Below are 24,434 nucleotides of genomic sequence, written 5' to 3' on the forward strand. Positions count from 1 at the left end.
TCCCCATTAACGAAGTGTAAATTTGTTATACGTATCTGCCCTTTCAGCTCGTAGCTGAGATGAGATCAAATGGGGTGGCTGAGAGGGAGAAAGACAGATACCTCTGAGGTTCTGGAAAGGAACGGGTTACTCTTCCTTCCAAGGTTTTATCATGACCAAAGAGGCGCTTGCACAGACAGCTTAAGATGGCTTCCATTTCCTCTCCTGACAACTGAAAAGAGAAGCAAAAAAAATTGCAGATCGTCAGCTCTTTGACTGGTCTCATAATTAAAAATGGAAAAAAAAGTTAATAGTGACACTAATTCGGTTCGTACATGCAAAGTCTCATGAAGCCAAACTTAACCATTTACCCTAACATTTGTCGGCTTCCTCTCTTAACAATGACAGACATTAACTATCTCCACTACAATGGGTGCCTTTAGGCGGGTCCTCACTACTCATCGCCGAAAGAAAAACGAAATTTGACCATGAAAATTCATAAATATATGGCAAACATATACGATCAAATCCTGACAGTTTGGCAGTGTAGGCAATTGATCCTGCTCGTCCACTCACAAGACAATACCATGAATTCCTTCGGACAATTGATGAGCTCTGATCTCATGACAGGTAGCACAGATTTGCAGGCAGAGAGAACATAAATTAGACTCATAGGATTGATGATTTTTCTACGATGTTTCTTTGCGGGCAGGCAGAAGCATCTGATGAAGATTTCATATTTGCTGTCTTCATTTTTATTTATCGATGTATATATAATATGCATGAACGTACGGCCATTTCGGTAGAGAGAATACTATTGCTGTGGACAGATTCTGTGGTGGGAAGCAAGCAAAAGAGGTTTGAGAAGTGCTGCATGGGTTTGAATGTACAGAAGGTTAGTGGAAATATGGAGGCATTACACGGCTGTCTTTGTTTCATTTGATATCTTCATATTTCCAATTCATTTTTTTGTAAAACAATGAGATGAAATGGTGAGATGGGTATGGGAGCAAAGGATGGCAGAGGGTCAGATCAAGATCACAGGTGGACTCTCCCATCCTTTCCGTGACAAAAGCGAGGTGGAATCTCTGCTCATCCCCATCCTTCCCAAAGCTTCATAAGATAATATAGTATAGTAAAAATTAAACTGTGTACAAGAAATACGCGAAGAAAAACTCAATAGGGTTTTAAAGGGATAGCGGGAGAAGTTTGAAGCGTTGATGACAGGAGATCACCAGAGAAGAAGACAGATCCTCCAATAATTCATGCTGCCATGAAGCCCAGATATTACCTTTCTTTTTCCTGGGAAAATATAAAGGTGCTGGATACCATGAATCAAGTCTACCACAGAGAGAGAGAGAGAGAGAGAGAGAGAGAGAGAGATGGCACTGCTACAAATGGCCAAAAGCAGACAAAAAATTATTAGAATGGTATAAGAGAAAGGGAAATGAAGAAAATGAAAGGAAGAGAAAGGGTGGGAAAGAAGGGAGAAAAACTGAGTTTGGTCAAGGCTTGAGAACACTGGCAAATCCAGCTTCTCCACTGAGAAAAATTCCAAAGACCATCACGTGAAGGCTTTGCATGTCACAGTCTTTGGTCTCCAAAAGCTTTCTGTACCCTCCAATGGAAAAAAGTGCTGCACTGTTCACCAACTTTCTGCTGTATATTAAACTGGGTCTTCTTTGGGGAACGCCTTCACTGTCCCCGGCCCCACTTCCACCATCAATCTAACTCGAGACCAACCACAGTCAGAGGTTTAATAATACCCTTGTCTTCTGATTCATGGACCTCTCTCACCTGCTGCTCCCTTCGCTCGATTTCTTCACCTCTAAAACAACATTTTAACACAGTTAATAAATCGAATCAATCAAGCACTCCGAATTCGGAATCGCCCTGTAAGTGTAGAGGAGTTTGGCTTACATAGAGAAACTAGTTTTTACATAAGAATCGGTCCTGGAGAAGGCGAAAGAAAATGGCCAAACAGTATATGTATCATGTTAGCTTCAACTTTGGACGAAGCCTGATAACCATGCAAAACCATGCAAGAGCAGAGCAGTAAACGCAGTCTGACGGCTTGGAGGGATCAATAAAAGATGCTAATCAATTTCTTGATTAGTGACTAACTCCGGTGTTTAAAATCAGAGACCAAGGTTTTCGTGCAACCACCATTGCCTGATAGAATTATGAGCTTTAGGGTTTTTCATGATGCGACCTTTTCTTCTGGAGTTTTGACTGTGACATGCATCATTGAGGGACGGAATGGGTATCTACAATAGATGTGGGCCCACAAGAGCAGGAGAGGGATGGTGACACGTGATCACATAAAGGTACCCTTTCCCTCTATGTGACCAAATCCCTCCCCCTTCACTTAACTACGACAATGTTCATTTCAGTAATATGTAACTATTATTCCACTGCTCATAAGATCGGTTAGCCATTTGATCCGAAATTTTCTGGAACTGACGTCTCTCTTACTAATTTTGTTTTTGGTTGATGCCAAATTGCCTCGTCTCTCTTAAGATGTGTGGTAAAAGGAAGTGTTTCAAAGATGCCAATGTTAGGACCGAAATAGTGGTCCATTGCTCGTTATTGTCCTTCTGAACTGCAGAAAAAGGACGCCCGGATGGAGGAATCCAACTCAGGCGGCTTATTTTTTCAGAAATGGCAGAAAGAAGATGGTCTCCCATTTTCCGCACGTCCTTTTTCTTTTAATATCCTCCTGTAAGAATATGTTTTCTGATAAAATCATTTGAAGTATCGCTCTAATGGCAACATTTTGAACTTAAGGAACAAATGCTGTCATCTCTAGACTCTCGGACATCGACCTAACTGTAAGCGTTAGATTTCTCTTAGGTGTTCTGTTATAACCATGGGTTAAATCCGAGCATAATAAACCCTTAATCCGAGAGTATATTCACCACGAAGTATACAAACTATATAGAGGCATAAATAACAGTAAATCAACAGCAAAACACAAGAGGCAACGATCTTTCGTGGTTCGGCGACAGCCTACTCCACGGGAGGAAACGAGAATCCACTAATCGGAAAGGCGTGAAGATTTGCGGCTTCTAGCATACAAAACCGAGCGCCTACACAAAGTCAAGCTCCGATTTCTCCATCTACGAACCCCTCTTTCTCTGCGCAGAGAATCCGCCGAAAAATCCTCGTCGTCCCAACCTCTTCTCCTCAAAAACCCCCAAATCACAGAACTCCCGATTTAATCCCGTAATCGGGTCTCGACGCGGATCCGAACCGGGTAATCGGTTCGGATCGGATAATCGGATTCAAGACACATAATTAACAAATCTCCACCTTGGCTTGAATTCGATTACTTATCTCTGAAAAACTGAACCTGTCTATTGCCATCTCCACCTTGCTTCCTAGGGCATATGAATTGAGCAGCATTACTACCTGTGACCGCTTCACGGTAGTTAGAGGTTAGAGGGCTTTGGAAACTGAACGGTTTCTCACAAAAACGACTCCCTACTACCTCTACTAGTAACATGTGGAAAACCTCACTACTGCCTCTGTCTCTGGCAACGACGAGTCTCCACGACTCCAGCCTCTAGCAACAGTGAGTCTCCACGACTCCAGCCTCTAGGCAACGACAAGTCTCCACGACTCCAGCCTCTAGCAACGGCGAGTCTCCACGATGTTCCCAACAGACCGGTCTTTGCCACAGGTAATGCATAAGCGACCATGTCGGCGTAGCCGTACTTATCACCCTCAAACTCCACCTGCTCACTGATATGCCCTAACCGAATATTCCATAGACTAGTCGTGTCAAAAAACTGAATCTGAAGATAAGGAACCTACTGTAGTACCTATGATTGTACTGCCCTGAAGCACATAAAAGGTTACCAACCTTTTTCCTTTTCATCACAACCAATGTCCCTATACAGACCTCCAAAAAACTTCACCTTCAGCTATATATCTGCAGCCAAGGTAATCAAGAGAACCTAGAGAAAACAAAACAAAATTGGTACATGCCGAACTTCTTACAAAATTCTCACTATACCGCCATACATCTTGATCTGAACCGTTCCAATCCCAAACAGTCTTACAGAGCAAAAATCCCCATAAAAACTGTACCACCATCTATCGACTGATATGTCGCAGAAAAATCCTATATAGGACACATGTGGGAGGAACGGCTCAAATCAAGTATCCACTCACCCTGTGAGTGTGCAACCCTCAATTGTGAGAACATATTCTGAACCATCAGAATGATCTTCAGCAAACCCAGCAACCTCTTGTTTTTCTTTTTATCCTTCTCTTTCAATTTTGGACAGTCTCTTGCAAAATGACCTGGATGATGACAATAATAGCATTTGCCCCCTTTCCCCTTTGACTTCGTCCTAGAACGGCCACCGCCTCCAGAATCCTTCTCCTTCGTTCGCCCTCGAACAAACAGACCATCTGCTTGCTCCTCGCTCCCATTGGTAGACACCTTCTTCCTCAACTCGTTAGAGTATAACGATGCATTTATATCCTCCATAGAGATGGTATCGTGCCCATGGAGCATAGTCGTAATGAAGTGCTCATAGGATGGGGGTAAAGAGCACAGCACAATCAGTGCTTGATCCTTATCTTCCACGGTAACATCTATATTTCTCAAATCCATAATAATCTTGTTGAACTCATTAAGATGGTCTTTGAAAGATGCACCTTCCTTCATCCGAATAGTGTAAAGTCGTTGCTTCAAATACAACCTCTTCGTGAGAGATTTAGTCATATAAATACTCTCCAACTTCAACCACAAACCAACTGTTGTCATCTCATTTGCAACTTCCCGCAAAACCTCATCGGCCAAACACAACTGAATGAAACTGAGAGCTATGATGTCAAAATCCTCTTTGGCTTCTTCTGACATCGTAGCTGGAAACTTATCATTTCCATTCAATGCTTTGTGGAATCCTTGTTGTACTAACATGGCATGCATCTTCACGCGCCACAAACTGAAACTCATATGCCCATCAAATTTCTCTAGTGTAAACTTCGTAGTCATAATTACCAAAATACCCTCAGTCACAAAAAAAATGTTCAGATTGCTTAAATCTTCTCTCTGACCTCTCTCATAAACGGAATTTTTTCTCTCTCGTCACTTCCAGAATCCAACACCGAATAGTGCCAAAAAAAAAAATTCTTCTTCTTCTCCTCAACACTAACAGAAACCACCAACCAGTGCCAAAAAAAAAAAAAAATTCTTCCTCCTCAGCACTGTTAGACACCACCAACCAGTGCCAAAAAAAAAATTTCTTCCTCCTCTGCACTGTCAGACACCATGAACAGTGCCCAAAAAAAAAAAATTCTTCCTACTCGACACTGACTGAAACTACCAAATGGAAGCTCGAGACAGAGAGCTCTCTTCCCGTTAGCGGAAACAGAGAGGAACAAACGAAAATTCGGCGCCATCGCCGGAAGACCTCGCTCTGATACCACTTGTTATAACCATGGGCTAAATCTGAGCATAATAAACCCTTAATCCAAGAGTATATTCACCACGAAGCATACAAACCACATAGAAAACACAATATGGGCATAAATAATAGTAAATCAATAACAAAACACAAGAGGTAACGATCTTATGTGGTTCGGCGACAGCCTACTCCACGGGAGGAAAAGAGAATCCACTAATTGGAAAAGGGCGAAGTTTTGCGGCTTCTAGCATATAAAATCGAGCTCCTACACAAAGTCAAGCTCTGATTTCTCCCTCTACGAACCTCTCTTTCTCTGCGCAGAGAATCCCCCGAAAAACCATCGTCGTCCCGACCTCTTCTCCTCATAAACCCCCAAATCAGAGAACTCCCGATTTAATCCCGTAATCGGCTCCCGACGCAGATCCGGACCGGGTAATCGGGTCGGGTAATCGGATTCAAGACACCCGATTAACATGTTCCATAATGAAGGTTCTGGCGTTAGGTGACTGCTGTTAGAATTAGATGATGAGAAACTGTTTTGGGGGAATTGGAGTCTCATAGGTGGGTCAGCTACAAACACCACTTGTTTCTGCTGCAGCTTCTCCTTTCTTTATTAAAATGGAATACAAAGTCTCGAATAGAAAGAAAAAAAATGCAGTACAAGAAATGAAGTTGCAGCTTTTGGGAAGACAACATTTTGCTTGGGATGGATTATAGACGCAGCCGTGCACTTTGAACATGGGGCTGCCTCGATTGCTACTTTTGAAGCAAATAATTGAAGAGGCTCGAAAAATCAAGCCATGGAGTCCACAAACTTCATAATGGTTACAGTCTTCGCTCTGTCGAATTCTCGGTGACCATAGCATTCATGTGCTGATGAGAAGAGTCTTCCATGAGCAAGCTGAACAAAGTGCGGCTAGCTGTCATGCTCGTCAAGAATTGATCGATGCGACGCCCAGTGTCTCACATTTTGTCTCTTTAGTGATGCATCCATACTGTGTTCATTAGGGATGTAATTACTGTGACATTATCTTTCTTACAAGTCTTCGGAATGAGAATTGGAGGACCAACAACCAACACAACCTGTGATTTTTGGAATGGACTCCACAGTAGGATTGCATAGCAGAGATGAAAAAACTACCTTACAATCATGTCAACAGGAAAGAAGACATAATAATTCACACTGATAGCATTATTTTGCTACCTTTAGCTACCTTTAGCTGTCCCAGTAGGTGTTATCTGAGAGACTGACACTGAAACTGATTCACAAATCCAGATTGCACAATAGCATTTCCCAGTTCCTACTCCAAAACATACAGTTATTTTCATTACTATTAAGGAAGAAGTGTTAACATCTCATTGAGGCAGCAAAACTGAAGCTGCGAAGGTAAACTTGGGTGAAATTAGAAATAAAAATGAAGCTTTTAGTTTCCAGTTCATTTTCTACAGGAACCATCAATTGTACTGTTTTATAGTGATCCAAAAGGCACAGATCCATGACAGATGCACAGAACATGTAGAACAGCAGAAGTCAAGCCCGACGTGAAGCTAGCAACCCCACATTGTGATATCAATCAGGTGCATGAAAATCTTCAATATAGGAGTCTGGGGCTAAGATCCAGATACAAAAACAACAATTGCCAATATAAATAAACGGAACAGAAGTCGAATACTATGTTTCGTCACTGAAACTTGTTAAAGGGGAACACTAGAATTTATCCCCGTAATAGTAAGCTGAACCAATCATTAATGCTGCCGTGGCCCCTTGAGTAACAAGACGTGCTCTCATTAGCTTCTGACCCAGAACTGAATTTCCTTGCTTGAAGCTGATGAGGCCAGCTGTCAGCACTCCTGCAGTTATAAGTGCACCTAACCCAAAAAAAAAAAACAAATGAACCTCAATGGACTAAGGTCAAACTGAGAAACATCGAGTAACCACAAAGCAGCTATATATGCTATACTCCTAAAATAGTTGAGTATACATGAGAGTTCCCAGAGTTGGAAAATGACAGCATCAGTTCAACTCCATGAATGCTTCAATTTATGAATTTTAAATGGTGAAATTACATTAAGCAAAAAGACAGAAAAACATATAAATCCTCAGAAAGGAGGATAAACAGCAAACAAGTCGATCACAATTGAAAGGGATTAAAGGTAAACGATGAGATGTGGGTCGCTCTCATTCTTTGCAAGCAAATCGGCTAGCCCATTTGCTCATCTAGGTCATTTCACCAAACAGCCCTGGATTATGTCTTGAATCTGATCCACAACAAATTCATATCTCCATGGTATGTTTTTGTAATTGTTGTACCAGCCAATAACATTCTTAGAATCCTCAACAATTGATCAAAGAAATGCCACTTGTAGAGCCTTGTACCTGGGAGCAAGGATTCTCATTCAGTACAATTTGAGTCTGCCCTATAGATCCAGAGTGGGTAAAAATTCTGCCATCAACATTTTTAACGACACCACCACATGCACCGGCACCCATATTACATTTGGAGCTTGCATCCAAGTTCAATTTGAGAGCACCATTCAAAAAAGGGGCATAGTGGGAAGTAGCAATTGTGCTTGAACAAGAAAGAAAAGCAATTTTTCTCTAATCTCACCTCAAAAAAGCACCTGAAATTCTTTGAATTCAATCACAGTTCCCAACAAGGGTAAAATGAGGCAAACAAATCTCTCAATAACCAGGCTCAGAGAGCTTCACTACTTAGAAAACCCCTTTGGTCCTTTCTTTCCATATACAAAAAGGAACTACTACTAAACAAACCTTCCACATTACCCATCCAAGCATGGGAAGAGGCCAGTCATAGTTTCAAAAGTTATTAAATCTTAGAAGTAGCATGCCAATTGAGAGGATAATATCCCACACTTGATGAGAGAAGAAACAGTTCAGTAATAAGTTGTCAACTGAATCCTCATCAACATGGAAAAGTCAGCAAGTGCAGTTAACAACCATGCCTTTTACCAGCCAAAAATTCATCCTCAAAGTGCTGTCAAAAGACAAAGTCTTTCATGGACCACAAAGCTTCCAAGCAATACCAGCACAATGGTTACCTGAACTTTTAAAAGTCAAAACAGAATTATCACAAGACAGACTGTAGGAACCATTTGATGCCATTTCCTGACCAATTTGTCTCTTGCCTGATTTCTGAGATGACCACTAATCAAATCAGTAAGAAGCCTCTCCACATCAGTAAGTTCATCATTGGAACTAGAGAGTGCTCCATCTCACAAATGAAGAGACAACGCATTAGGATTCACAAAAACCAATTTTGCATCAGTTACTTTCACCAGACAAGAGAAACAAAATAAGAAATGCATTGAGAAATGGGGTAGGATATATTATAGTGACTTTTTAACAGAAGTAAATAGCAGACCCCAATCATTCACTAGACTGATCCAAATCTTCCTCTCTTTCCCACAATCACCATGCTTTTGAGGTTATAATAGGTCAGATGGCACCTTTACATGCTCCCTTGCTCTGGGTCACCTTTTCATGCATTATTCTTTTATATTAAAGGTTGGATTCATTTCCAAACAACCTTTGGAGTTGGCTTCCCTAGTACAGTGACTGATATTGCTTCCAGTTGGACCCAAAGCCCCTTCACTTGAAAAGGAACTCTTCTTTAAAACAGTCACAACTGCAACTGGATACTTGATCATAGCTGTTTATTGGTGTTGATAATTGTCCTCATCTAAAGAAAAGTCACTTTTGGGGCAAAGATAAAAAATGGAGATTGATGGGATCTTATGTTCCAACAGCAAGCACTAGAGTCTACACTCGCCAATTCAGGCTACCCCAAAGTTGCATTGCCTTCGATTTTGGTGCATGTTTGCATGATAATCCAAGGAAAGGCTGTAGCATATTAAAAGAATACACAGAAATGAACCTGCAGTATAATCACAGTCCACTTCAGATTGTTGATTAAATCAAAGCAAAGTCTCTCTCCCCCCTACAAGGTAAGATGTTATGCTCGCACTGTTCTCTGCACTTGCCATGAGTGGCAAGGTTTTTCTTAGTAGAACCAGAGAAATTAAGGAGCAAAACTCACATCCATGTATGACGATATCAGGGACCTCCTTGTCTTATCCCGTCCTAACTCTCCTGATCTTGTATTCTCAGATAAGTAAATACTCAGGCAGATCACCTCAAGAACAGAGTGCTATGAGGTTTTTTAATTTGTGATAAAGTTGGTTACTCATCACTTTGAATCTATAGCCTTTTACATACATTGCCTCCATTCACTCTTTAAGAAAATTACCAATTTCTTAAAAAAATTATTTTTTAATTTATGAAACATTAAAGTCTCTGTATTGTCAGATGGTTGGACAGCTGTCAGCCCTTAAGGAGTTGTCTTTCAAGCGCTTTGGACGGCAATAGCAGCCCCAAAAGGTGTTCAGAATTTTATGACAGAATAGCTTCAAGGAAGACAAAGACAAGATAGCAGTTCCAGAAATTATCATGCCTATCTTAACTCCCGTCTGCAGCCTAGATTAATATAAGAGCTGATTTACAACATATAACACCCTTACCTAATCTATATAAAGATGAATTTCCTTTTGCACAAACAGTCAAATTTAATGAATAACTTCCAAGTGTATTATTCAAGGTAGCAACAGAGCATCCTACTGACAGAATCCTCAACTTTTGTACTGAAGTTAATCTAGGAGTTAGGGGGTCAATGGGAATTTCTAAAGGGGTAAAATAGGAATTCTTACATGACTTGGGTGCCAAAAAAGGAGAGGGGGTGTCAGCCTCCTAGGGATATTTTAGTCATTTTTGGTGGGAAAGTCAAAGTTTGTCAACAAGTAGGAATCTAAAATTAGAAAATCTTGTTTGGTGTAATTCTTAGTTGGAGCTCATTTTAGGAGTTTTAATTACTATTCTACTAGGACCTTGGTTTCCTAATTGATGTACATAAGAAATTATAAATAAAATGAAACTTGGTTAGGGCAAGGCATGCCAAGAGCCACATTTTATTGCTCACTTATCTCCCTTCCCTCTCTCTTCTCATCTCCTATCTTCTCTCTTCTTTTCGCATCGTTTCTCTCTCAATTTTGCCTCTCTTCCTTCAGGTGCCCTCTTGAGCCTTTTTCTCTCTTTTTCTCCTTCCCTTCTCCTCTCGATCTGCCCTTAACTCTTTTTTAGGCCTCTAAACACTCAATTTTAAGCCTCACCTTGCACACGTTGAAAATGAAATAGAACCTTTTCTAAGAAGGTTCTATCACCTACCTTAGGCACAATGGCTTTTATAATCTACAGCTTGAGTGCCATTGGCTCCCTCACTGTTCTTGCTCGGTGGCTTTACATATGGTTTTACATACACAACAAGCTGATCACTCCCAAGAGCTCATATTGACAGTCTTTTGAGACCTTGATGTTGACTCATCACATCCTGCGGTTGAAGGTCCCAAGGGTCTGCAGGCTGTTGTGCGCTCTGTACTTAAGTGAGTACCTTAAGCCAACTGCATTCCCCAGAGGCCTGTGAGCTTACAAAGGCTAAGAGTGCTCCAAGGCAGCAAGTGCTCCTAGGTTTGTCTACATTGAAAAACCCCAATCCCTATGTCCCATTCTAGAAACCCCCAATGCACATTGAGCTAAGAGGTCCAATCCACACAATGAGAGATTTGCCCCATAAATACTAAAGAAAGTACAAACAGAAGTGGGAATCTTGGAGGTAATGAGAAGCCAGCCTTAAAGTAACTCATGAATTCTTCAAAAAAAGAGCGGGTGAATAGATGGCAAATGTGCTCACTGCTGCATCAAGTGCACAAGCCCTGATACATGGGCTTGTGCGCTAGCTTATAATTACCTTGGCGGCACCCTATATACCTCTTCAGGAGGACGGTGCTTCCTTCAACAAAAAAGAGCTTTCTACTCTCAGGAGGTCTAAGAGGGTTGGTAACAAAGTGCAGAAAGAAACTCTTTCCCAAAAGGTGACATGATCAGATTTTTATTTTTTTAATAGGTTGATGATAAGATATAAATAATGCCATCGAAACCAGACATAACAACATATATGAATGATCTTCATAGCATATGATGGAATTATAATATCCGTAACGGACCAGTGGGCCACAATACAGTTTACAGTTCTAAAATCCTCCATGTCAAAGAGTCTTACCAAACAAATCAAAGTTCCTTATCATTGACGGTGTTACACCATCTCATTGCAAAGATAATCAATTTTGCATTAAAACAAAGCACAAACGATACAAGTGCATTTACATATTCCCAAAAAGACTAAGAATAAGAAGATTCAAAAGAGAAAATTGCGTGTACTCCTGAATATGAAAACCCATATTACTCTCTGAAAACATCAGGAATCGAGTTTAACAGAAGATGACGATGTGGAAACCGCCCACAACGAAGCACTCAAATGAAGATAATTAGAACTAATAAAAAATAAATAAAACTAAAAAAAAAAAAACAGCAAGTATAACAACTAGACACATATAAAGCAAGACCGATGCTCGAGTAAAGGAGCAATAGAATAAGGGAGACGTACCTATTGGCACCAGGGGATTCTTAACGCGCTTTTTCCGCTCGAATAGATCTTCCAACTCAGACTCCGCGGAGCCCATCTTCTCCATCTATCAGCCCTGGCACAGAAATTTTTGAAATCAGAGCAACATCACTTGTGAGATATCTTATACCCTTTTATACATTCCTGTGAGACGGAGTCTCCTGTTCGATGGTTCTCCTTCGTTTCAAGCAGCCGAGGTGCCGAAGCAACGTGCCCCTTAATCTGCCATTCACGTGTCGAGTAGGTTGAGCTGTCTGACGGAATTAGATTGAATGAAGAAATCTTATACTATTAAAGTAACGTATTAGCTGCAAACACGAGACAAAAACACAGAAAAAATTTGGTAAAGCATCTGGGATTCAACCGAATTTATGTTTTAAGTGTAATTTAAAAAATCTGGAATTTATTTTTAGATAATTATTATAATTTAAAACAAATACATCATAAATAAATAAAAAATATGACATCTAACCATATTGTTAAATCTAAGCAACGTATACATATTAATTTATAATAAAAATTAAAAAACTATGTTAAACTGATGGAGAGAATAATTTATTGAAATATCCTTTGTGGAAGATGGAGCCCAATAGGGGTGGTATCGAGCCGAGCCGAGCCGAGCCCGAACCTACTTATGTTCGAGTCGAGCTCCATTTAAATATTTCGTGTCGAGCTTCGAGCCGAGCCAAGCCTCGAGCCTAAAATTGTTATCGAGCTCGAGCCCAACGAGTTTGAACCGAGCTCGCCTCAACATACGTTTAAAATTTTTCAAAAAATATATATCGAATAAAATGTATATAAAATTATGCATACATTTTACATAAATTTTGGCATAACCTATATATATAATACATGTATAAGATTGGGTATAACCTCTACTTAAAATTGAGCATAATCTATATATATAATACTTGTATAAAATTCAACATGACCTCTAGTTAAAATTGGGCATAATCAATATACATAATACCTGCATAAACACTCCATAAACACTCCTTAAAATTGTCTATACATTCCATAAACACTCCATGAAATTGTTTATACACTCCATAAAATAGTCTAAATACCATACATTGCATAACATTATCAATAAACTCCATACAATAATCAAACACAATAAAATTAAATGAAATATCACTATCAATTTACAATCACCCAAATAAAAACTATAAATCCTTTAAATAAAATCCTATTACTATTAGAGACTTACTAGAAAATTAAAAGAAATATTTTAAATTTTTCTTAGGAAAGTTAAATGGACCTCTTATTGCCTTTTCTAAGGAAATAAATAAAAATTAATAATTAATCTAATATATTATTATACTTATCAATAAATTTTTAATCACATAAAATGTCAAACACTAAATTGTTATGAAAATTGCCTCATACTCAAAGTATTATATCATCAACTGTCAAATACTTATTCAAAAAATTTCTATATGGTTTTCTAACCCATCTTGGTAAGAAAATCTTACTTAGAAAATTATATGATTTTTTTAAAATAATTTATAATTAGAAAAATATTTTGAAAAAAACATGAGGCACTAATGGTCCCTATATTTCTACTAAAAATGTTATTGAAAAACCCACTAATAATCTCTAGAAACGTATTTCTACTAAAATATCTTTTCAATTTCTTTAAGAGCCATGAGCAAGGGACAAAAAAAAAAAATAATCCTTGTTTATGATCTCGCACGTAGGGGTGACTTTGAATAAATTATATATAAAATTATGCATACATTTTTAAAAAACATAATGATAGGGGAGGTTCAGGATTGAATTTCAATAATGAATTAAAATACACCAATATTAATCTTTTTTACCCCAATTGTTGTCTAGCTTGTTTTATAATTTTTGAATTTGGCCATAATTTATTATGACCTCCTTAGTGCCCCTAGATGAAAATTTATATTCTAGGAAAAACTAAAAATATTTTTCCTATGATACATATTCCCAAAAAAAACTTTAAATAAAATCTTATTACTATTAGTGACTTATTAGAAAATTATAAGAAATATTTTAAAATTTTCTTAGGAAAGTTAAATGGACCTTTTATTGTCTTTTCTAGGGAAATAAATAAAAATTAATTATCAATCTAATATATTATTATACTTATCGATAATTTTTTAATTAAATAAAATATCAAACACAAAATTGCTTCATGCTAAAATTATTACACCATCAACTATTAAATACTTATTCAAAAATTTTCTATACAGTTTTCTACCCCATCTTGATACGAAAATCTTATTTAGAAAATTATATGATTTTTAATAAAAAATTAATTAGAAAAATATTTTTAAAAAATGAGACGCTAATAGTTTATAGAAACTTATTTCTATAAATTTAATTTTTTCGAGAGGAAATTTGTTTTTGTTTGTTTACTTTATTATCTCGTAGGTGCGAAATCGCACGTGTAAGATCAACTTCGCGCAGGGGAGGGGGGAGATTATTTCTCCCCTGAACTTAGGTTCAGGTTTTCCACCAAGACAACGCGGAGGGAAGGGGGTTACGGCGCCGAGGAGGACCTATCGTCGGGGATGACGACTGCGACGGAGGCGGCAACAGAAACAGAGGTGACGGCGAGGAGAGGAAGAAATTGAACGGACGGCCACAAAGGCAACTGGCGAAAAGTTGCAACGACAGTAGAGACGGCCGATGAACAGCTGCGATGACGATAGAGGCAGTGACAACAACCGACGAGAGACAGCTCACGAACCGAACCTGGCTTCGGTCAAGCTCGCCTCGTTAATGTAAACAAACCAATTCCGGTGCTCGAACTCGGATCGAGTTTAATAGATAACGAATCGAACTGAGCCGAACTCGAGCCGCTCGCAAGCCGACTCGGTTCGAAGCCACCCCTAGAGCCTCGATTGAAGATGATATATTTACAAAGTTAGTTGCCGGCAGTTCAACTTGATTGAGGATTGGGGAGTCCGATCTCCTCTCTCCATTGTACTCCTTATATTGAGATTAATGAATCACCATTTTCAAAAAAAAAAAAAAATTGATTTTGCAATAAAACATCGTTTATCCTCCCGACGTGTCTGTTAAATATCACCATTAAAATCGTCCTTCAGCACACTAAACTGACAATAACAGACATATTCGATCTCACTTGGGAAACATGTCTACCTTCACAAAAAGGAACTGAAATGAGTCCGCTGCACTAACTCATTAACCTCCAGAGACTGCTGAGGCAATGGCAGGGGATTGATTTCCCATTTTGACTGTATTGTATTTTGCCTATAACAGTATTAAGTGCATAGGCATCCACTCTTCTTGTAGCTTCCAAGCGATTGAGCTCAAGCAAACCAAGGATTCTGCAAAAAGAAAGCCCAACCTGTTGGACAGCTCAAGCATCTTCCTCGTAGCATTGATCAAGCATCCAATTCAAGTGTTCCTTTCGAGATTTTATCTTCAGCGTCATGTCTTCAGATCATCTGATATGGCTGAAGGTATGCAATGTGTTGTAAGAATATCCTGAGTAGCAGCCTTAGCAGTCTTCGTTTGTAGGACAACTAGCTGCAGATGCCAGAAGTGAGTTTCTCGCAGTAAAGAGTAGATAAATTACATGGCCAAAGAATTAATAAGTAACCATACGACCCTACAAAGAATGCTGCAGGTAGTCTCATTCCAAATGTGGTGTGTGTGTTTAAGCTCTCATATAACAGTAAAAGATCCCATCATAGATTGCCAACCATCCAAAATCACTGATAGACAATGCTAGATGTTATAAATAGCAATTGCTGGATGTTACAAATTTAAAATCTGTATCATTCTCTACCACATGGATTACGTTTAACTAAAGGTAATATTTCTGATTGCCAGCAACTTCTAAAAGTCAATTTTAAGATTTCTGGCCAATCAATAATGGAACGCTTAGTGGAGCTTATCAGCTTACATATTTGTCACATATGAACAAGAATGTAAGACGATTGTGATACATGACAGTGTAAACACCTCCTTGTGGGGTGTGCTTAATTCTCTTGGTAAAAGCAAACAGCTCCTCGGATGTTCAAGGTTTTTGTTCTGACAACCATTGAAGGTGTATCAGTAGAGGGAATATCTAAATTAGACCTAGGACACAATATTATTTACTCCTAACCATTATATTCTCTTTTCGTTTTCTGATAATGTTTTTTGAAAAAATTCATTTTTTGAAATTCATATATTTTCTTTTCATCACAGTATTCTTCTTCCATTTGAATGTCATTTCCCACACCCCCCAACCCCCCGAAAGCTTTTGAAACCAATTAGTTGAAGCGAAAAATGTGTCACTATTAATCCCAATGCTACAACCCTCCAAATCATGCCTTTTTATGGTGGAATTCAAATGTAGCAGATACAGAGAGAGAGAGAGAGAGACCTGTTGATACTCCAACTCAAACTTCAAAAATTCATCATCACAGTTCTCTACCATATTTGCCAGGGTCTTCAGGTTCTTCACAGGTTTACCATTGAAAGCAAGGACCTGAAGAAAAAAAAAATCTTGATAAGCTAAGCAACCAAAAGAATCTAAAAAAGCTTGAAATAATTGAATGCAATAGAACCATTTGCTGAAATGTTCTGACCTGAGTGTTAACAATGTCCTCGTAACCGATATTGATGTCAGCAACAAGCACCTAAAAGTACAAAAACACAAAAGAACATTGAAACTAGAGCAACCAATAGATTTAAGATACATAGTGATGGTAAAAGAGAGACAAACCTGTGAAACAACAACAAGCTGTTCTTCTTCTGACCGTGCCATAGCATGCAAGTGCTTCTCCAACAACTTAACAGGTGCCTCGTATTCATAATCTTTGCCATACTGAAAGGACAAAAGGTTAGAGACATTGAAAAATGAGGAGAGCTAAACTAAGATTCATTGTACAGTCAATCCTAATTGGTCACATGTACAGAAGGTTAACTCACCTCAGAACGTAGGTACGGGACAGATATCGCTGCAAAGACAAATCCTGCAATGATATAAAATGGAGGAGGCTTGCCTTTGATATGAGCAGGAATAAGTCGTTTGTGTGTTGAAAGGTTTACATTAAATTCATGAATTTTTGAATCTCGGAGGACTTTAACCACAGCATTTTCTCCAGTGTATTTTTGAGAAACAAGGTAGCTAAATCCAATGCGCTCCCCATGCCTAAAGAGAACTGAAAAGGCACCACGAAATCAAAATTAGCAAAAAGATTCACTTAAATATTGGAAACAACAAAACGATAATGAGACCAGATTAAGTGAATTTCACTTTTGGAAATTTATTTCCAAGGAGAGGTTTTGGTTACATACTGTACCATGTGAATAGAAACATTTAAGTACAGAGCAAAGTTAAAAAATGAAGGTAATACAGAATATGCTGTGCCAAAGATCAACCATTAAAAGAGTTATTTCAACCAAATTTGTTATAGATTTTCTTTAAGGATTTCATAAGGGTTCTTGGCTGCTTTACCAAGTCCAAGCACTCGTCGTTAGCAGATAAGCAAGCACCTTCTCCCAAATCATTTTGAGCAGAACAGCAAGATTCTATATTAATATGGATTCTGCAAACCTGACCCTGGAGTAGGTAAATCTAGACAGCATCTTTCAGACAAAGACCAAATCTAGCACCACGAAGAATATAAAGTTTTCATGCTCAAAACAACCTTATCTGGTATTCTGTAGCCTCGTGTTATAATTTTTTTTTTTCAGAAAAAGCATTTTCACAAAAAAGAAAAAAGAAAAAAAGAAGCCTCATATCATAATGTAATATCATTTCAACTCTCACCAAACTCGTTTTACATTACTGGCTTGGAGACTTGGGAGATAATGCAGCACATCCTAATGTGAAGATCTAGCTGAGGAATGTCTAAGGACAACAGATCTTCCCAAAATCTCTCATGTTTATGAAAGAAGAAGAAAGAAGGACAATTTAAAAAGGCCTGAATGTCCTATTTTAGGACAAGATCCAAGAACAGGGAATCTTACTAAGAATAGAAAGCATAGAGAGCCACCAACGATTTCATTTTTCATAAGGAATGTGCTAAGAAGAAAAGTTCAAATCTGGAACAGGTTGAGGAGAAAGAAAAGTGAATATTAGCAGTAATACTTGCATCCTTTTCAAATGAACTTGATGCTTTCATTGATCATATTCTAACTCTTAGTCAATACATAAGACAGGTTTTGGCTTTTACCTTTAATAGATATGACTACGGTTCATTTTCTGGCTTCCTTCAAAGAGTTCATCAAGCAGTTTATCTCTGTTCCCCTTCCTAAAGTTGGTCTGACTCTTTAGCTAAGCCGGGGGTAGGAGAGAGGACCCCTCCTTAGCAAGCTTATCAGCCAAACCAATGGCAGATCTTAATACATGAAACTATGTGACCTAAATACAATAGCAACTGTCTAAAATTATCTAAGATAGAGCTGAAATGCCATGATGTGATGCTTGGGTTCTGGCACATTCAACAAGTAACTAACCATGAGAAAGAGGCAATCATTTCTAGCAGTAGTAGGACATGATGATGAACCGACAATATTGACAAGGCACTGTCCATCATGCACAACAGATAGCTAGATTAGGCATCTTCCCGAAATAAATGGGATTGTTGAACTTCAAACAGTCCTTCTGGCTGGTTAAGATCTTGTTTTGGTCCTACCTTTACACAATTAAGACTCTTTGCAGAGTAAATATCTGTCTCCCAGAGATTATCAATCTGTTGTGAACCCACAAAGCAAACCATTTTAAAGAACCTCTTGTTTAACATTCCAGAGCTGATGATTCCCAAAAGCAATGCTACTCAAGAAATTATCCGAAAGCAGCAAAGCAGAGTTACAAACTTTACTGTTTGATTTTAGCCCCTTAGAAACAATGTTTTGAAAGAAAAATCTTCCAAGAAATCTGGAAACAGATTTATGTGCGAGCACTTTTTTACAACAAAAAGAGCTGAGAACTGAGATTTCCCAAAAAAAAGTGAAGATGGGATGTAATTTCAGATAACATCTCAAAACCAGGAGCTACACAATAGTAACTTGACATTCCAAATCAAAGAGAAACCAAAACATCAGAAGTTATGAATTTCTGAGCATGAGTTCTGTGAACCTATGCAAAGAACTTGAAACTTCCCAGATTGTAAACCTCGCCCCACTTGAAGGCTTGCTCTTGTTCTTTCTCTGGTTAATAAAATTTTCCACCTTCTTACTTGAAAAAAAAGGAAAATCCATAAACAAGAAGAAGAAGAATGGGAGGGAAGAAAAGCAGGCATGAGGCCGCAAAAATGAGAAGAACACTTCCTACCTAGATACAACTTCAGATAGCTGTTCAATATATATATATATATATATATATATTAAATGACCTAAGGCCAATAGTGAACAGAAAGCAACCCACTTGTACAATAAATGGAACATCAATTTTTTTCAGGTAGCCTGCTGGGTTGCTAGTGTAAGGTCGTGGGTTCAAGTATCACATGGGGGGGGGGGGGGGGGTTTCTATTATGAAGTCATTGATTCAAATCTTGCTGGGCGGTTTCCAGCATGAGTTACAGGATTCAAGTCTCATCATAATAAATGGTTTCCACTACAAAAGGAGAATTTTTTCCTCGTAACTCAATAAACTGCATTTTCACATGAAAACAATGTTAAGCAGAGATTATGAGAAAACACTGAGATTAATAAAAAGCTTTCCGGATCCACATAATTGAAATTTCTTACCTGTTCCATCATTGGCAATATCAACTCCATCAAAACTAACTATAATATCTGAAGGCTTCAGAAATTGGGATTCTGGAGAGGTAGGCTCAATTCTTCTAATACGAACACCTTTCTGGTCAGGTGCCATCCCCATTGCCTTTCGCAAATCAGGGTTTTCCATTTTCTGCCATTCAACTCCAAGTATCGGAAATCCTAAGTGATTAGATGAAAGAACTAAATAAGTATTCCAACGAGTAACATCTGTTGACTTTGAATAAGGAGCATATGACAATAAAATTAAGAAAAAAGAAGGAAAAAAAAAGAATTTGGATGATATGACATGATAAGAACATATGTAAAGGTGATATCTTCTGTTGTTAACCAGAATATGTAGAGAGACAGAAAGAGAAAGCCTTTGATTTTGAGATTACCTGTATATTCTCCTGACTTTTCATAGTCCTGAATGAAGTGTGTAATCACGGGTGTTGGTATCACATACCCTATGTTTTCCACGTCTTCATGTTTAAGCGATTGAAATGCTATACCCACACATTTCCCTTTATCATTGAATGCAGGCCCACCAGAATTGCCCGAATTTATAGCTGCATCTATCTGCAAAACCAGCTCATGTTCAAGAGAAATTAGAAAAATTATAGATAAAAAATCTGAAAGCAACATACTCCTAGCTAATATACTGTAGAGAACAATAATATTCTGATTCAAGAACCTGCAGTCCCAACAGCTCCGTAGAGCCATGGACATATGATAAGATTTCCATGCGAGAGACTACGCCACTAGTCACAGAGATAGTATCCCCCCCAATTGGGTAGCCAACAACCGTAACTGCATCTTGGAGAGCTGGCAGAGATCCAAACTCTACAGGAGAAACTCCTTCCCAAAATTCATCATCTTTAACTGTCAGCATTGCTATGCAAAAACGGAAATTTTCACTGGTAAGCATTCATTCATGATAACCTCAATAAGTAAACAATTTTAGTCCAATCTGGTAGAAGTTGAATATGTGAAAATTGAGGAAGGATTGTTTTCAGAAGCAGAATCAGAGATAACCTCATGCTTAATGCTCCCACAGGGTCATCAGTTACACAGTATTAGCAAACTATGTCATTAAATATCACAAGAAGGCTGAAGTCCTATATTCTTCCTTAAGACATTAATTTTTTGCATCCGCAGTTGTTAGTAAGAAAGAAGTAAATATAACTTGATCCATGGGAAAAACCTAATGGAAGGACAACATTGACCCTCAGTTCTCCTTCCCAAGCTCCACCAAAAAAAACCTCTAACAGTTCATGCTATAAGCGTTTAACAAAGCTGTGCGGGCAATACTAGTTACTGTCAAACAGTACATTAGGAATATTTTTAACCAAGCATACAATGGCCTCTCTCTTTCCAACAAACAGACTACTATGTTTGAATCATTTGATACTTTTTGACAGATTTAGGGACTAAAACTAGAAATAGCTCTAGCATTCAGTGGCACCAAAGCATCTAACTTAATCTTCACTTCAAGAGGTTAATATAACAAAATGACCAAACATAGCAGGAATTAGATGAGTACATAAAGCAGGGATAAAGAATGGTAAAATGATTAGCTCGTATGACATCAAATCATCGTCCTTACCGATGTCACATTCGGTTCCAATAGCAAGCACAGTAGCCAAGAATTTGGTGTCTGACCCCCGCTTCTTCAATTTAACTTGAGTGTAATGTTCCACCGAATGGGCATTCGTCAAAACCCTCCTCCCGCCAATAATGAAACCACTACTACTAGAACTATACTGTCTCTTCCGCTGCCAAGGCAACGAGAAATTCGGTTCGGTATGCACGCAAAACACCTTCACTACGGCATCCATCGACGGAACCACCTTGATTACGTTTACCCATTGCGGCGGCGGCTCCACCAGTGCCACAGCACCATCCCCATTATTCTCCACAAGACGAGAACTGCGACGCAGAGAGGCTCCATTTTCCTTGAATTGCCCGATAATAACCGGAGACTTGCGAGGCCTGCCGCGGCTGCGGCGGGTGGTGACAGCTTCAACTTCGGCAATTTCAGCTTCCTCGGCGCCATCTATGGGTGAAGAAGTGGTCCCAGGCATGCTTAGCTGGTAATCCAAGGTGTCTGCCACGGTTTTGTTGGCTATTCGGCCTCTTTTTCTCTTGGGTTCTTCCATGGTAGAGATAGGGTTCCAACGTTTCTAGACTCCTACAACCCTTTGTCGATGAACTCCTACAACCCTAATTTCTGATTCAAGACTATTAAAAAGGGCAAGCGAAGGGAAAGATAAAAGGGCCGAAGAACCGACTGTTCGAACGTATTGTTCCAATGAAGTGGAGGAATCAAACATCAAGCAGATACAGAAACCAAATTTCGGGCAAAATCAGCAGTTATCCTCCGATTAGGGAGCTGACAGAATTATGCGGGACCCTCAGCGGTAATCACTCGTCACTTGTCTGCAACTGTTTTCATTTTGCTTTTTAGTAAAAATCCCAATTCGCAATCAGATGCCTTTAATCTGGGCTTAATAATAATCCGCAAGATTATCGTTTTTTAAAACGAAGAAGTTGAATAATTTGAGTACGGAAAGTTGAAAACGCTTAAAACGTACTCCTCGAATAAAGCCTTCCTATACCTTTTTTTTTTATTAAGGGGCGTTAGTCAACAAACTGGAAATTTGATCTTCATCTTCATCTTATGCATCTACATGATCTTCATCTTCGAAATGAGTGTTAGTATGGACAACTTCATCTTCGAAATCTTTGAAATAGGGTGTTAGTGTGGACAATTTCATCTTCATCTTTATCTTCGAAATTTAAAACCATTAATTTTATTAATTATAAAAATAAGTTAATTAAACCAAGTGTTTGAGTTAACAATATTTTAATTACCACTATTAAATCACTAATACAATAGAGTAAATAAAAAAATTATGATTAATGAATAAAAAATATTATATTAATAACATAAGATAGATTTTACGTGGTATTAATTAATAATATATTTTGACAAACTTAAAAGTAATTAATTAATCAAATACATACTTTAATTATATTTTATTTACCAGAGACTTAAATATGAAGTTTAATATAGTAATAAAATTGAAAAAAATAATAAATAAATACATATACAATTTTGAAACCAACAAAAAAAATTATTCAAATAACAAGTTCGTGCCTTTAATATTAAAATCAACAAGTTACAAGTTTAATACATATAAATGACGCATCTTCAAAAGTAATAAGAGTAAAACTTCATTTATCGTTCTACATGGAAGTCGAGGAGAGACAACCAAAAGAGAAAATTGAACTGGAATGCCCGAGTACCTCTGTTTCTCTAGATGCTTTTCGGGGACAACGATCATTCAAGACGAGACAATAATCACAACCACCCCCAAGAGTATAGGAGAAAACCCAAGAGAGAACATTGCAGAAGTGGAAAACTAAACAACTTTGGGGCGTAGAATGAGGACAGAGCTTGAAGGAGAGGTAGGGAAACAATTAATAAGTGCGAAAAAGGAGAGGGAAGAAGAACCGAGAAAGAAAAGAAACAGAAATTTGATAAGAAAGAGACTTTTTGGGAGACGAAATCTGATCGATTTTATGGCAGTAGTGACGTCGGGAGCGCAGGGAGACGAGAGAGGGAGTGCGGGAGAGAGGAAGAAAAAACTGAGAAATGACGACGCGTGAGGGGGGGTGTAAGGAGAGAAAGGGGAAAAAGCCAGCGTCGCCCGTCCTTCAATTCAAAGAAGATCAAACAAGGTCTTCTTCCAGATGATTGAAATTAAACCTTGGAGACGAAGGACCCCTTCATCCACTGCATCGAGATGAAACTTCATCTGCGCTCCACTAACGACTTCAAGTGTTGAAGGACGTTATGCGGTTGAAGATCATCTCGTCCTTTAAGTTGACTAACCCCCCCTAAATGGTTAATCCTTAAATTCGAGGGTTACCAAGGTTCTTACCATTGAAGGGGGTGGTCTCCCCCCTTCACTCCAATAGGGGGAGAGGGGTCTTTAACTTACCTCTTTTCCCTTTTAGTTGCAGCCTTCTTTTTAGTCTGCATGGTAGGCAAGGGACCTTGTTGTCCATAACAATGAGGGGGAAGGCTCTCCACTCTCTCCTCTCTTGTCCCTATCTCCCTTACAACTTTGTTGTCCACTACAAAAACACATCTACACGCTCCTCGTGAAAGTTTTATAATGAATTTCTAAAACATAATAAATTTTATTAAATTGTAAAGAAAAAATATACTTTTTGTCATAACGATCAATTTTCAGATTTGATTGCTACTAGATTTGAGTCCTGAACTTCACCTTAGGGTTTCCGACAAGTTTTTTTGGACCAATAGAAAAAAATATGAGAAAAAAAAAAGCAGTTTCTTTTCTTTTATTTGGATGCCCATGAAAAATATGAACGAAAATAAAAGAGAAATATCGTTTCTCTTGATTGGATGGACAAAGAAAACATAAAAGAAAAAATAATTATGAAATATAAAAGCCTAAGAACTAAAATATCTAAGTATTAAATTATTATCAATAGACTTTTATTTTCTCTTTAATAATTTATATTATTTCTCTCTAATTTATCGTTCTTTTTCTCTCCCGAGATTTCATATTTTTGAGAGAAAATCAATCAACTAAAAGATAAATTAAGTTTCTCTCATATTCTATTTTCTCTTCAAGAATTTGTACTTTCAAACATTGGAAATAAGTATTTTCTTATTTTCTCTATTTTTTGTGGCTTTAAAACACGCATATCAAATATTTTATTATATATATATATATATATCAATAGACTAGCCAATACAACCTAAAAGACTTGT

At 38.2% G+C, this 24,434-nt stretch overlaps 1 protein-coding gene across 1 annotated transcript; it reads right to left on the minus strand.

Annotated features, from left to right (window-relative positions):
* Positions 1-14,924: 14,924 nt before the first annotated feature.
* Positions 14,925-21,931, minus strand: LOC137936912 (protease Do-like 9). Its single transcript, XM_068781878.1, has 9 exons — positions 21,234-21,931; positions 20,322-20,521; positions 20,026-20,206; positions 19,616-19,807; positions 16,850-17,082; positions 16,644-16,745; positions 16,507-16,557; positions 16,302-16,406; positions 14,925-15,457 (listed from the first exon to the last, which is right to left on the minus strand). Exons 1-9 carry the CDS (start codon positions 21,784-21,786, stop codon positions 15,359-15,361), a joined length of 1,716 nt encoding a protein of 571 aa, XP_068637979.1. The 5' UTR covers positions 21,787-21,931; the 3' UTR covers positions 14,925-15,358.
* Positions 21,932-24,434: the final 2,503 nt, after the last annotated feature.

Source organism: Aristolochia californica, unplaced genomic scaffold (genome assembly GCF_029961685.1).
Source record: "Aristolochia californica isolate CCGP_79_NKW_82.1479 unplaced genomic scaffold, dmAriCali1.0.hap1 SCAF_7, whole genome shotgun sequence".
In the NCBI taxonomy this organism is placed as follows: Eukaryota; Viridiplantae; Streptophyta; class Magnoliopsida; order Piperales; family Aristolochiaceae; genus Aristolochia; species Aristolochia californica.

Coding starts and splice junctions, on each gene's coding strand:
- LOC137936912 (XM_068781878.1), bottom strand. CDS start 21,786: ATGGAAGAACCCAAGAGAAAAAGAGGCCGAATAGCCAACAAAACCGTG. Junction 20,207..20,321: donor CGGAGCTGTTGGGACTGCAG/GTTCTTGAATCA, acceptor CTGGTTTTGCAG/ATAGATGCAGCTATAAATTC. Junction 16,558..16,643: donor AGCTTGTTGTTGTTTCACAG/GTTTGTCTCTCT, acceptor TTGTACTTTTAG/GTGCTTGTTGCTGACATCAA.